General features: G+C 48.2%; 1 protein-coding gene across 1 annotated transcript in view; it reads right to left on the bottom strand.

Moving 5' to 3' along the window:
* SYNDIG1 (synapse differentiation inducing 1) overlaps positions 1-15,755 on the bottom strand; it is a 76,417-nt gene that overhangs the window by 42,388 nt on the left and 18,274 nt on the right. Inside the window, exon 3 of the mRNA XM_056357831.1 lies at positions 9,600-9,737. Coding sequence (XP_056213806.1) covers positions 9,600-9,737 — 138 coding nt within the window. The remainder of the gene's footprint in view (positions 1-9,599; positions 9,738-15,755) is intronic.

Below are 15,755 nucleotides of genomic sequence, written 5' to 3' on the forward strand. Positions count from 1 at the left end.
CCCCAGCAGCCCCGATCTCTAGGGGCTACCTCAGGGAAGCTGTTCCTGCTGGGCTCAATATTTTGCCCAGAGTCATGGGAACAAAATGCAATCTCTTCATCTACTTTAATGGGACAGGCTTATTTCTTGTTGGTCTTGTTGGCTCTCAAGCTTTATGGCTGGCATGGACTTTACAGAGGTCCTCCTGGACACTGCCACCAGCAACAGAAACCTGTCTTTTACTGTGCTACCTTCCAGGGTCCCATGATACGACTCCTTTCTGTGTTTTAGCTTTCACTTGAAGAAAGTCTTGCACTGAAGTGGGAAAGTCTGCAGGCTCACTGCTGGGACAGCTGTGTTGCTGGAAGAAAACCTCAGTGCATAACCACTGGGGAGGAGCACGATGCTCGGGCGCAAAAGCTCAACACTGGGAACCTTCTCTCTCCAGGATTTTATCAGTTTATGCAACAGCTGTGTTCCTTTCCCAGGTTCTGTCTTGCAATAAGTTCTGAGACTCACCTATTTTGATATGATGGATAATCCAGTATTTATTTTAGGTTGAAAAGCATAGTCATTACCAGTGAAAATGGCAGTGCCCAGTTTTAGGTACAAACTGCACAGCTGCAGGTAGGTCCTAGTCCATTCCTTTTCAGCTGGTTCTTGTAGTTCATCCAAAAGTAAATACATGAAAACTTTATTTCTTTCCTGCTGCTGGGAAGGCAGTCAATTCAACAAGGAGTTACTATTTTCTGGCAGGCATCTTTGGGTGCCTAGATCACTAGACTCAAGTTTTCACTTCAGTTTTTCTGCAGCCCATTTGAAAGAGGTATGTAGATTGTAATCAGAAGTGATCCATTCACTTTGCTGTGCATCCAAACAAAGCAGTAATTCAGCAGCTCTCACCAGAACAGCTGCTGAAGAGATAGCAAGCTGTATATTCAAGATTAGAGTATAGCCCTGGGTCTCTGGGACATGATGATCATCTCTGAGTGGAAGAAAAAAATACCTGAATATTCTGCAGACTGATAAAAGGTTAATCTTAAGTCTTTGCTGTTGAAAACTTCTATCCATTTACTGCTGCATACATTAAACTTCAGAGGTGCGTGCCTCCTTTCATTTGTTTTTGTACTGGAAAAGGGTGTTGTCACTGTGCGAGGTGAGAGAAAGGTCCATTATGTAAAGAGCACCCAAAGAGCTACTCTAGACATACACTCTGTTCTTCTTGCCACAGGAGAATTCATTTACTGCCTTGGATGAGAGGAGCTTCATCACATCACCAGGCTTCTGAGGCAGCCACTGGAGCAGCACCCAGAGCTTTCTGGCTTTTCTGACACCTGAAGCAGACACTGCAATGGCCAGAACAGAGGGACCATGTTCCATTGCTGTCTCTTCTTCTCTCATGCTTCTTTCAGCAGGGTCACCTACTAGGGAGGTGCAAAATCACATGCCCTGGTTTTGCCTTGTACTGGCAACATACTCCTTCTGTGTGCTCTCCTGGAATATAATCTGTCCTGGACACTACCTTTGCAGGTGTGAAAAAATCAAGTGTTTAGCTGGGATATGCAAGGATTACTAACAAAAGCCCCTCTACGTTCCTGCTAACAAAATGCATCCTTTCTGCCTAAGCTAAAAACCACCAAAAAAACACTACCTAAGACTAAAAAGTTGTTTACGCTTAGTGAGAGAATCGCCCAAACGTCAGGGGGCCTGAATCCCCTGATCGATTCCTGTGGAAGATTTGTAACCCTGCTCTTCAGATGCCTATACCAGACCTGAATGGCTTTGTGAATATGCCAGACACACCAAGCTTAGTGGCAGGCATGCAAGTAACCTGTGGAAGGTGCACTGAAACAATCCTCGCTGTCTCGTAAGCCTGTGGAATAATGAGCCAATAGATGAGCAACAAAAAGTAACAGCAGGATGAAAAGAGGATGCCAGGAGGGAATAATGTTTTATACCCTTGGAGCATGATATTGATAGGTCTCTGGGCTTTGTCTGGCTCAGCATAACGCGTGAGGCATAAACGCCTGGCACAGAAAAATTCACATAGAAAGTCTGCCATTGTGCAGGATGCTCTTGCTAATAAAAGAGACACCTCATCCTCTCAGACGTTTTGACTTGGTCTCTTCTGTCCCAAAACCTCCTTGTCATTAAACACCTGCACAATGAACTAAACTCTCCAGGGAATGTTATTTGCCAGCTACCTTTCCAATTACTTAAAATTAGCTTAAGGGCTAAAGCAATCAGGCCATTCATTAATCTAATCCCTTTTTGTAGCTGTAGTCCATGACTTGGAAATGCGACCGTAAAATCAAAAGGACAAAGAGGAATGAAAAGGAAATTATACAAGACACTCATAAAGTTCCCTGGCCCAAGACCTCAACCACAGCACACTGAAATCAGCAGCTGCTGACACACAACACACTCTGAACGGCCGCTTTCTTGTGTGCATGAACATCTCTCTTCCCAGGAGATGTCTACCCCGAATGGAAAGGTTGGCATGAGCAAAGCCTTCCCAACTCAAGCCACTGGCTGGGAGCCAGCTCCTGCCTGGAAAGCAGAGAATTAGAGGTGCTGGTAGTCGATAAACCCCGCTTGAGAGTGGCTGTCACGGTCTGAGGAAGACCCTGGGGAACCAAAGGGCCACGAGATATCCTCTGCCACTCCGTCCGGGACTGGGCTTTCCCTCTCTGAAAGGAACGGAAGTTGCAAACCTTGAAGGTACTGAACCCTGTGAATTTCTGCACAGTGGTTGCACAGACTTTTTGCACACGTGAGCTTTTTGCAAAGCCAAGGGATGTCACCTAAATGTCCCTAATCAGGGGCCAGGGACATCAATTTCAGAGCTGCTCTTCCAAGAATAAGAGATCCAACACTCTCACACAGCAACATATGTTCCTGGCTATCTCAGCAGGTAGTCTCTCTCTCTCTATCACAGTTAAGAACAGCAGCCGTGCTATTTTATGCTGGCACAGACTGTGCCGTTCAGTATTCACTACCATCCTCTGCCCGGCAAATCTGCCATCTGCCTGATGGGAGCAAGGGGAGGAGTGTGGACAGGCAGCCAGCAGTGACCTCCTGCAGACCAGCCCTTGTGAACACAGCCCCGTCCGTGCCCTGGCCACGCACGTGCTCTGCACACCCCATGGGCTCGGCATTATCCTCCCAGCATTTGCCTTTCACGCTGAACCTGCACAGAGACACTCTGCATCAAGGGAGAGCTCCAGCCCCACACAAAACTGTCCTGGTTAGGACAGAGGTTATCACACCCATCTATTTAGTGCCCATGGTCGCAATCACCTGCTCCATGAACATGCCCACATGTAGTCACCATGGCAGAGAAAGCAATATCCATGTAATCTTACATTTAATCCTTCTGAACATGGATATCTCTAACCTGCCTTTCTTCAGGAAGGACCTACCTGGAGGAGTAAGCTGGCCCTACCCAAGCGATCACAACCCATGCCATGCTCCTAAATTAACTCTGGTCATCACAGCCTCTCTCATACTCTCTGTTTCCCCATCCAAACCAGCATATTTCCTTCTTCCTGATGTTCTTTTTTCCTCCTCAGAAGTGCTGAGGGATCCTCACTCTTGCTACTGGGCAGACTGGGTGCCTGAGCCCAGGTACTAGAGGGATCCACACTGCACAGATGTGTGTGTGTATATATATATATGTATATATATATTTGTATGTGTGTGTCTATATAGATAGATATTCTCACTGGTGGACCTCCGTACTGCTCAGACAAAGGGAAGAGAAGGATGAGGCCACTGGTGCTGACTGCATTCGTTGAGTGCTCTGAGTGTCATTCTGTGACCTGTGTGTCAAGCGATGTATATATGTACGTACGTGGTGTGTGTGCATGTGTGCTCTGCGTGTGCGTCACTGCTGCGGGTGCATCTGCAGCCTTGCTGCTGGCTGGCCCTGCAGGCACCGAGTGGCAGCAGCTTTGCCCCTCTCGGGCTGCTGAATCTGGCATGGCGTATTCTCCTCTAAGAGACTCTGCCTCTGTGTCTAATGCACGTGCATGGTCAGCAGTTTACTGCTCACAAACCCACTCGTGGTGCTCAGCCTAAGCAGACCGGTGTGCACAGCGCTGCTCCCTGCTCGGGGGCAGACCCACTGCCAGGGTGGCATCAGTCGTGTCCACAGACCTGACAAGGGCAGGACGCCTGGGTCACACGCAGGCAGTCCCTGCCCCAACCCCCTGAGCGGACAAGGCCGACAAGGGGTGAAGCCCATCGGCACAGGCCATGCTCCCCGGGCTGAGGCTCGAGTCTAGATGCCAGTCAAAGCACAAGATATGTGTGTCTGAAGAGCCATATGCAAGTACAAGACAGCTGTCTTGTGGCAGCTAAAATTATGGTGTCATTCAATGATCCTGAAGTGCTTATCCTTGCAATCACTGCGTTTAACAGGAGCTCACACATATGCACTCATACAGAGACAGTTTGCAAGCAAAGCTGTACGAGCAGTTTGCAAGCGATGTTCACCCCGTGTTTCCTCACAAAAACCTTGGTTTCAATCGTTTCAATCTCCTGCCAAACTTCTGGCCTGAAATCTAACATGCCAGCCCTCCACAGCTATCCTTGTGTGACAAATGTGGCTGTTAAGAACTCAGCTCTTTCTTAAGGTCATCACTGAGGCAAAGTCCCGGATCATACAGCTTGCCCCAGCGAGAAGCTGAGCCCCATGGCACCAGGGTCTGAGTACCACGGGCACCGAGGGGCAAAGTCATATAAGCATGGACTGCCCTGGTGCTGGTCGGGGGACCTGACCTTCCTTGTGAATCCCTGGCTTAGTCCCCTCCTGGGTAAGAGAGCTGGAAAAGCTGGATCTTCTGCACAGAAGTGAGTGAAGGGGGAGCAATTCCCACCAGCTGAAGGGTTGGCATGTGAAGAAATAACAAATATTGACTAAACACAATCTATATACATCAGCTATTAAGACTGAAATAGGCTCAGAGTAACTCATAACTCATGTTGTCTGCCATCTGCCTTGCAACTGGGACACAGCCTGGTGAGCAGCGGACCTCCCAGGGCCAGGGCTCTCATGCAGGGACAGTGACCACCTCGGCCACCTCAGCCTGACACTGGCATGGAGCTCTGCTGGGACGAGCTCTGCCACATAAGTCCTGAGCCACTCCCTGTGAGGAGGAACTCATTTTGACTTATTTTGACTCATTCCTGACACAACAGAGTTTAATTGTCCATGAATTTATTTTAACAGGAGGGAAAGAAATGTGTGCCATGGTATTGCTCTCATTCCTAAAAATAAATGCAGGGAGAAAAAGAGGAATTGGACAAAAACACGTTGCAGGATTAGTAACCTCCACCAAGCAGGAATCCTGACAGGCCCTTATAAATAGTCTGATAGGTTTAACGGTAAACTTGACAAGACAAAAAGATAGGGGTTTTTTAACTTTTCTCTGACATCTGAAGCTTCAGACTTGCCTACAATCTACAAAGCCTGTAAAAATGAAAACTGAGGTACCTACCTGGCTCCAGATGGTGGAGATTTATGAAAAAAATAAATTAAATTAGGTTTTTTTGATCAGACGCTCTTTGTGGAGGAGACTTTTATGGTGAAAGGCATACGAAGTTTGTATTTTCCTCTGCAAAGTCTTCCCTGCAAACTGCACAACCCCTCCTCTGACTGAGCCCTTCAGACTCAGCTATTAGGAAAACACCTAATCCAAAAACTTGCAAGCCTAAAACCTCATATGACCCATTCATAGAAAAGTGGAAAATTAGCCAATAAACACTGTCTGCTGTTAAAAATCAGAGTACTTGGAGACATTACCCATCCCAAGAGGTTACCCTCAAGCAGCGGCCTCTGGATGGATGCAAAGCCCCTGTATTTTAGCTGTGATAGCTCAGGTGAGAGGAGGAGCTGGGCATCACTTAGCATGAACCAGCAATTCCAGGAGGACACCTTGTGCCTGTGAGGCAATGGGAGTCACATCCTGATCTCACAGTCTGAAGAAGCAAGCATGATGGAAAACGGGACAGGTGGGAAGAAAATGGCCCAGTCCGGACGGCAATTTATTGGTAGCTGAGAGAAAGAGCAGGACTGTGCAGCCACAAGCAGTGGACGTAAGTCTTTTGGGGGGGTTGTGGGGAACACAGAAGAAAACAGAAAAGATAAAAAAAGAAAACCCAGAAGTTTTTGCTGTAAAACAGTAGAACTGTAAAAACCAGTTTCTTCAAACAGAAGAAAGTAACTGAGCAAGTATACAACGCGCAGTGATGGTCTCAGGCTCTCCATTTTGCTGACAGAAGATGAAAGGCAGTGACTCAGCATTGCTTGGGATAGGGAGGTCACCAGGTGATGCCCTACTTGTGAAAACCAGATATCCTAATGGAAAGGCACTGGTTTTGCTTTCATAGACTGCATTTCTGAATGCACTGTCTCCCCCTGCTTGCTCAGCTCAACCTGCTGCACATCTTCACTTCCACCACGCAGGCAGACCCTGCACAGCTGCATCATCCCATATGGATGGCCTCCAGGAAGCCCTAAGCCAGCAGCACGTTGGCATGAGTCTTGGTGGAAGCACTAAGTCCCACACAGAGCAGAAACAGCCCCTGCAGGAAGAATGCTGCTTTTATGGAGCACAGGGAAAATGAAATTCTGTTTGTAAAGAGCACCTCTGAAACCCTAAAGCATCCATCCTCGTATAATTCTTTTGCACCATGATACAGACATATCCAGCATACATGTACTGCCAGGTGCTGCAAGAATAAACTGAAAGCACCTGTCCCTTTGGCTGGAGCTGTACTGCAAGTAGATCTTCTGCAAATCAGGCCTTCATCGGTAAATACACTGCACACCCAAAGAAGGCCAGTTTTTTGGAAAAAAGTTCAACACAAGCACTAAATTCTGGCACAAAGAATCTACCCACCAACTTCGAAGTTCCTGCATGTTACAATTTTTTCCCCAGACCGGGTCTCTTTAGTAGAACAACTCAGGAGACTTTTGAAACCATGGAATCTTCAAGAGCTCAAGCCAAAAAATAGGTCTGAATGCAAGCACCACCTGCTGATCTTTTAGTTTGATTTTTTATAAAGGATGTAAAATGTTAGAGTACCCTTTTGTATTAACAAGAGATCTCAAATATTATTCAGGAGTTTAAATTAAAAATCCTATATAAATAGAAATAGCATGCAAATAGGATGTAATGTTTTACTACGTCACATATGAAACATCGTTCCAAATGGTTTAGGCTCCAAAGTATGAGTTGGTACCCCTGCTGGTGTCAGCTTAGCCAGGTGCAGGGTTTTGGTGGTTTACACCAGATATTTTAGCTAGTTCTCAGCCACGAAAAGTTTTGGCCTTAATTTTAATTTCATTTTTCCACTGGAAAATACCGATTTGTTGGTCTTGGGGTTTTGCAGAAGAGCCAGTTTCAGTGAAGGCTGGTGGTTGCTCAGGGCCGTGATGCACCTGCTGCAGGGAAGGCAGTCAGCGAAGGCACCTGCCTGGGAACGCGGGAGTGGGCAGGCGGATGTGCCCGTGCTGCTCCATCCGCAGGGATCTGACCATCTTTCTGCAGGAGGTTTGGGAAATGAGTTTGCAGCTGATTCAGCTGTTGCAGACAGAAAGCTGAGAGGAGAGACTGGAGGAAAGGAGCATACAGGGGTGGCAATATTATTATTATTATTATTGTTAGTCGTAGTAGTAGTAGTAGTAGTTGTTGTTGTTATTATTATTAAGGGGAGAGAGATTAAAGATTTCTACTTCCAATGCAAAAAACCCAAAAAGCAGAAGTCAAAATGCTTCAGAAACACAGTCCTTCCTCCTGGCTAGATTTAGCCACAGCTTGCCTTGGTGCATCCAAGGGGTCAACTAAGAACGAGTAATTTACTGTCCCTCAACCTAATAAAAGCAAAGCACCTGCCTGACCTTTCTTACTGACAGCTCCTAGTTTTAGGCAGCCACATTCAGCTGTTCTCCATCATCATGCTAAACCAGACAGCACCCAAGTCTTCTTTTTCCAGGTCCTAAATCCTTCAGCACAACATCATCATCATTCCCTGCTTTCATGTGGCCTTTTCCACCTTCCTTATGCTCCTGTCGAGGTCTTACGGATTCCTGCTGGCCGCTGGTTCACAGCTGATGTGGATGCCCTGTCCTTGATAGACTGGATCTCAGTACATTTAGCTTCTCAGCCATACAGCTTTTTAGTACTTATTCATGTTGTTTGTTTTGCATTCACTGGGCTGGGCTGGGCTTTCATTGCTGGGATAAAACTGGCTCGCCATCCCCAGGCCTCCTGAAGGAACGCCACTGTGGGAAATGAATGGATGCACTGCTTTCCCCAGCGCAGAGCAAACACGCTGCGGATGGTGACACACTCTCAAGCCCTCCTTGGTTGCAGCATTGGCGAAAAATCTTGCCTAGTCCACATGTGTGAAGAGACACGGCCATGAACATGCTGGTGAACAGCTCAGCCTAAAGGATCAAACAGCAGGATACTAAAGCGCATGCAGATCCCACCCAGTGCTTTACTTTTTACTGTCACCATCATCAAGGCAAACCCCTTGACCCAAACGTGAGAAATCAACAGCATTCAAACAAGGAAAACTGTTGTTTTCCACTGGACAAACTTTAATTGTCTCAGAGGCTTCCAAGTTCAATGACAGGCACTTCACGTAAAGCAAAAAATCGTAGTGCTGTATCTCTTTCTTTGATATTGAAGACTAGGATGCTTCAGATCTGAAGTGCCTGCTCTGGCTTGACAAATACCCAGTGCTGGCAGATGCTTAGAGCAGGCAGATTAGAAAGACAGGTGAGAGAGTGAATGATTTTGGTGCTGTGAAGTACAGGCTGTAGTTTGCAATAGGCACTGCTACCACCAGTAGGTCAAAATATAAGCAAGTGACTGATAAGACTTCCAGTGTGACTCCTTTTCTGTCCCGTTCCATTATCTGCCATGCTGGGAAACTCAATAATATTCTGCAGGTGCTTATGAAGACATAATTGTTGAAACAAATGACGGGGCATGAGGTGTTTGCTGGTTAGGCACAGGCTGGAAACCAGCAAGCCTGCCTCATGAAGGAAACAAACCAAAACACCAGTAAAAAATATTTCTGTATTAAAACTGGACAAGAACAGACTGAGTTAATTTTTCAGGGGGGAAAGGAAATGGCTCCTGGAAAGCAAATTTGCTTCCACAGAACAGAAATTATTGTTCTGCTCATGGAAGGATATTACCTAGCTTGCTTTTCTAGATGATAAATTTGGGAACCAATAGACCAGTTTTCCCAACGGGAAATCCAAGTGTTTGAGATACCAAGGGTGATTTCCACCCAAGAGTCATGTCCACAGAAAACTTCTAGCTGGACATTGTATAAGCTGACATGGAACCTGACCACTGACAACTAAAACCTAAAATGTTTTGTAGAGTCCTCCCTCAGAAAGTATCTCACAAGACAACCACCACTATTGCAGGGACATACCAAGGTGGGGAACACCCTGCCCTGTGTAACTGCCTCCCACTACCCTGGAGAATGTCTTGTCCACATCTGGGTTTTGGTGAACTTTCCCTGCTTGTGTGGGGTGATGGCTACTCCATGGATGCAAAACTCTGGTTTAGCAGGAGATGTTTTAACATTACCTCATGAGACAGGTAAAAGGCAGCAATTCCCAATGGCCAGAAGCAGCAGAGCATGGAGAACACAGTGAGGCCGAGATGATCTCTTGGTGGCATCATCAGGAAATTGTCTTCGCTTTCAGTGTCACTTGAGTAATCGCTCTGGAATAGCAAGGGAGAGAGAAATGTAGAGGTGCTGGTTAATAATATCATTATTTCTCTTCTGCCATGGGTCAAGGCTGTGATCATCCACCCATAAAACTCTTCCCAGCCACACCAGGGCAATTCCTCAATGTCAAGACAGGCCTCCAGCACTCACGGTAGAAGGCTTCTGGTGACCCACGCTGGGGTCTCTACCCTGCAGGAGTCTCCAGACAGGGCCAGCTCTGTCTGGAGTACCTATTCATCAGGGTCTGTGCACCCATCCTGCTCAGCCGTGGCCCCACAGTGACAGGACCACAGGAGTCAGCCTGCCCTCCTGCAGTGCCCACACCAGCCGGAGCATCCTTCAGAAGGACTTCAGGATTGGGACTGTGGCCATGGCACATCTCCCTCCCTGCCCTGCTGAAAGGCTCACCGGGGCACTAATCCCCTGTTTTAGCAGCACTCGAGAGACCCGAACGCCGTGTCTGCACCAAAATCAAACAGGAGAGACGGGGGAGCCCAGCTCAGAGGTGGGGTGTCTCTGCACATGTGGGGTGGGACTGCAGCTGCCCTGCCAGCACTGACACTTGGGAAAGCCACCCCAGCCAGGGCCACCAAGTCAGTGCTCTTCTCCCCTCCTGTGCGCAGCACTGGCCAGTGGGCGTCCTTGTGACCACCAGGGGAATCTCTGTTCACTCACTCCATCACAACCTCCATCACTATTGCATGAGCTTGAAAGCAAGAAATGAGAAATGACAGGAGATTTTGGAAATCACCGCAGGGAGCTGAAAATGGCCCGTTTTACATGTTCATCTTTCATGAATGAAGAAAAGCGACTCTAGCCAGACAAACCAGGGTCAGTCGAGGTGGGATCTAATGCAGAGGGAGCCATAAGCATCGGGTCCCTGTATCTCCCAACTCTTCTAGAAGGTCAGGAGAATGTCAGCCAGGTATCATTCACTGGGAACAAGGGACAAACGTGGTGCAAACCTAAGCATAAGGAGCCAAGATAACAACAGCTGAAAGAGTTAAAAAAAAAAAGCATGAGTTGTTCCAGCAGCAATGAGATGCTTTGTTTTATCTGTGATTTACAGTGTGTAGGCAGAAGCGCCCACCCAGGCATGTTTCTCAGATGCCCCATGGTCAACCCTGACCTAGCAAGTTTCTTTCCTGGTGATGACTAGGACTGGTCCACAGGGGACCTGACTGTCCTGCTCCTGAGCTAGTACAACTCTCCAGCAGAGCAACGGTAGAAGAGAGCCTGCTCTCCGGTGGCTTCCTCCTCACCTTCAGGGAGCCCACATGCAACAACAGGCACCGAGGCTGTGGTCATTCCAGGCTTTGGAGTTACAGCTTTGATGTGAGAAGGATCCTGCAAAGCTTTTTAACTCACCCTGGGAGCACCTCTAGCCTGAGACAAGGTGGCCAAAGCTCTTTGCCAATACCCCTTTTGTAGTTGTGCGTTCTTCACCGATGGTAGGGAAAAGCAATATCTCACTGAAAGGAAGACATCTGTGTCACGTTTAGAAACTTACTCTGTTGGGCGTAGGTTTTGTGTCCCTCTTAGAAACTTAGCAATCTGTTCAGGAGCGTCTGGCCGTTGGGCCAGAACAACTGCTAAAGTGACATTGCTCTACCAGCAAGCTCTAAGGGAGGAACTCCTGAGGAGTCTGCTAAGTGTGCAAGGCAGGGAAATGAACCCATGCACAAGAAGGTAAGTTTGTAAACCTCCCGCTGGTGAGCCATGATGGAGGGATTCTGCCCTCTTCAGACATGACACTGGCTCCAGCATCCTCCACCGCACAGCCACGCCTACTTGCAACACACAGAGGGTATTTACAGGAGGCAGCGCCTGGCCACTGCAAGTCAGGCTCTGACTTGGAAACACATCTTTGTGCTTTGACATGAGAGATGTAACCTCAGCCAGGTCCACAGTCCTTCCCCTCACCAAGTGAGCTGCGCTCCCTGCATCCAATGTGAGGTGCTGCTGTGAGAACAGATACCTATGCAAATGGTCCTGTACAGAAATGACACATTCCTGGAATTACTGAGCACACAGTGAGGATTTGCTGCTCCTGATGGATCCTTTGTAGCAAAAGCAGTTACTGCAATGACAACAACCCTCCTCAGCCTTGCTGAATACTGCTGCGTGTCCCTCGCCAAGACGCTTGGGGTTCAGCTGAGAGAACAGTGCAGGATGAAGCAATCTCAGACTCAGTTTATCCACAAGCCTTTACGTGGCTGTTATGAGAAAGAGGTGACCTCAGGAGTGCAGGCAAGACTGGAGTTACCAGAGATGAGGCTCCAGAGGACACCTCCCCAGAGCATGAATTCCGGCAAAAAGCACAGCACCCTGCCCAGATGAATGGATTTCAGTGAATGACAAAGAAAGCAAGCAGCTCTCTGCTCTCCTCTGCACTGCTCTGCTCTCCTGTGCTCTCCTTTTCCCTTCCCTTCCCTTCCCTTCCCTGCCCTGCCCTGCCCCTCCCTTCAGCTACCTGCTTCAGGTGACAGCAATGCTTCCTCAGCAAATGTGTGCAGAGGGGAGGGGAGACGAGGATATTTAAGATGGGATACTGACTCAAGTAGACACCCCATTCCTGGAAGGACCATGGCTTGGAAGCAGGAGTCACCTGGCACAGAGCAAGGCTGTCTGTGCACAGGGTTGGATGCAGGGTGTCCTCTTGGGACTCTGTTTCACGAGGCAGCACCCCTGAGAGGGGCCACTAGACCAGGCTGCTCAGTCAGGAGCCAGCAGAAAATAAACCTCCTCTGTGATGCACCACAAGAGGAACAAACGTGATGCATGGAGAGGGAAGGAAATGTATCGTACTACAGACACGTACACAACAGGTCCAGTTCTGGCACCACCATTTCCCAAGTAAGTTGAAGAAATCAGGAATCAGAGGCAGGTACAGACATCATGCTGCAAAAAATCATCTACACAGGAAGAAAGTGGAGAAGTCAACTTCACATGTAAGATAAACTTAAGATGCAATTTCATCACAGTCTGTAAATGCCTGCATGAGCAGATAATTTCTGATCAGAGACAGCTCTTTCATTTGGCAGAAAAGGAGAAGAAACCGTAGCAACTGAAAGCAAAGGAGATGAAGAGCAGACACAAGGTGCGAATTTTTAAGAGATGGTGATGAACACTTTTCTGCAGTTGTAATAGGTTTTCCATTACATGAAGCCCTTTCTCAAACCCAGGCTAGCTATTCCTAAAAGCTACGTGCTTTACCTCAGCCGAGATACTATGAGTGAACAGAGGCTCCGCAGCCTGCCATGGGCTGCCTGTGGCAAACCAGAGGCTCGACCCGATGGTCACATAGTGCCTTCCAGTATTAAAACACCAGGCACACTGGGGAAGTCAGACAACAAGGTCTGCTGTGAACCACAGCTGCCAGCAACCTTTGACAGATATGCAGGAAACAGCGCTTTTGGTATTAATCCTTTTTTCTTTCAATGCAACCAATTCAGCAATGTGCACACTCTGCATACAGAACTGATTTCTGGCATGGCCCTGTGGGATCTGCTTCAAATCTGGATGGTCCAGTGGTCTGGTTTGGACAAAGACCAACACATGATGCAATGATAGTACATACTGTTTCCCTCCACCCAGTGCCTGTTTCAGTAATGCAGTTAAACGTGGTGCCCTATTCTGACCAGTACTCTGCATCCCTTTGTTCTGCCGGCGGTCTGAGTCTGACGGAAGCAATGCAGGCGATGAACCAGCATGCTGAATGCTAGCTATCCCACCGAGGGCTGCAGTTTATCACTGCTCTGTCTTAACACACTTACTCATCACTGAGCAGTGTCTGGCTGATGCTTACTTAAGAGGTGATCTCTCTGAAACCTGTTCCCATCAGGGATTTTACTTTCTTTTTTTGTTTGTTTGTTTTGTCTTGGTGATGTATTATTTGTTTATCTTATTTTGCCTGTTTATTGATTTCTTCTTTACCATTTTGAGTTTTGCAGTTGTTTCCCTTAGTTGCTCCCCTTCAATTTCAAAGGTATTTAAACGATCCACAATCCACTAACCCTGACCTGGTCCTGATCGTCTTGTTTCCCCAGCTCCTGATCTAAATTGCCTTGTCAGTCCAGCAGCCAGCCTTTGCAGAATGGGTTCACAGAGGTCTCTTCTCGCTTGGAAAGCTTTTCCTATGTAACCTTGCAAAACCAAAATGTATCAGGGGTCAAAAAAACCTGGCTGCAGCTGTCCAAGCTCATTCTTCCTCCTGTCTCCTTGGATTTTGATCGTCTCCCTTGTGATGTTTTCTATACACCCTGCCTGTAGCTCATCAGTAACTTGCATTCAGCACGTTGCCACTGGAAAGGGGATAACTGCAGACAGCAATAAACACATCCATACTAAAAGAGCCCAGCTGCCACCGTCTCCTAAATCACAGCCTTTCTCTGGCAGAGCAGTAATCACAGCCATAAAGTAAATATCCCTAATCTCAGTGTGAGTGACAGGGGCTCCCTACAACCCTTTGAATTCACGGGGAAGGCACGTGTGTATGGCAGCACACCCGCGCCTTGCCGATGGCCAGCAGCCCCCGCGGAGGGGTGCTCTCAGCAGCTCACAGGGTCAGCTGGTGGGTGAGAAGGCTGAAGCTCTGGCGAATGCCTAATCGCTGTTACTCTCTGTGGCACAGGCATCCCGCTCAGGGAGAGGAGGACCTCCGCAGTCTGCAGGCACAGAGGTTCCTGCCAGGAGAAGCAGTGCAGCCTGCTGAGGAAGATGAGGGAGCTGCCCCCCTGCACTGAGCCACCTCAGCAGGAACAGCAGCAGTACCCGGCTCAGGCTGGGGCAGGTGGGGCGACCCCTCACAATTGTCTTCTTTTTGCTTCAGGGTGGACAGCTTCCTTTGGGGTGCTGTCCTCAAAGAAGCGTGTCCCATCCCCACATCCTGCAGCTGACAGCGTGCGGCTCACCCAGAGCTCCTGCCTCTGGCGGGCTGGCGCCCAGGGTCCTCGCCGCACAGCATCAGACTGGCAACTCAGGGAAGTGACGATGAGAAAGGGAACCGCTCTGGGCCCTGGCTGCTATTGACACGATTCACGGGAGGGCACTTGGAGACCACTGAAGGTGACTTCCCAGCCATGCTCCCTTCACCTAGGCCTGGCTAATAAAGGTTAACATCCCTTGGCAGGGCTCAGTATCTCCAAACTCCAGTGGATTCTCCTTGAAGGGAGAAAAATAAATCGAATGCAAATGAAGTGTAATCACTTGTAACCTGGTAATAATGTGCCTGTGAAGGAATCTAGGGACATAAAGTGCATCCTATGGGGTCAGAGCAATGGCCCACTGAGCACCATGCTCTGCCTCTGACACAAACCTGGACACTTTGCAGTCCATCCCTTGTGCTCCCTCAGCACCCACTACTGTCCTGTAAGAGGTGTTAGAAAGAAAAGTGTTGCCAATCCCTTTTAATACCATGGGACAAAAGAGCCACAGCACATCCCTACATGAGCTTGGGCAAGACATTTTTTATATTGTTTTCTTCAGTTCCCTGGTTGCAGAATGGAGAAAATACTGTTTTCCCACCTCACAAGTCCGCCGCAATGACCAGTGAATCCATTAGTGAGAACAAGGCGCAAGACCCTGAAGGGAAACGGCCGTACAAGCAAGTACCTAAAGCGTGCAAGACCTGCCCTGGAAGTCATCTGTGATACAGCCTCCCACGTCTGCACTAGGCTGCCTCTTTGCCTATGCTTCAGAGCTTTCTGGAAGGGGAATCCCACCATGCTCAGCTTCCCAAGGGGATGTCCAAGTATCCTTTCTGGATACCTGCTCCCAGGGGAGGCTGAGGACACAAGTAGCTCAGGTCTTATCTGTGCAATGCAGGACCATCCAAGCCTGTGCAAGCTGGAAGCACTGACAGAAAGCATGCAAGTGATTGCACTGGATGTGCATAAACACCTCTAGGACCCTTTTTTTCACATGGCAGAAGAAACATGAGCAGGAGATGCTCAGGAATGTTGAGTAGAGGGGTTAGAGGGAACAGGACATGGCTTTAGGATCCACCTTCT

The sequence above is a fragment of the Falco biarmicus genome, chromosome 12, assembly GCF_023638135.1.
Source record: "Falco biarmicus isolate bFalBia1 chromosome 12, bFalBia1.pri, whole genome shotgun sequence".
NCBI lineage: Eukaryota > Metazoa > Chordata > Aves > Falconiformes > Falconidae > Falco > Falco biarmicus.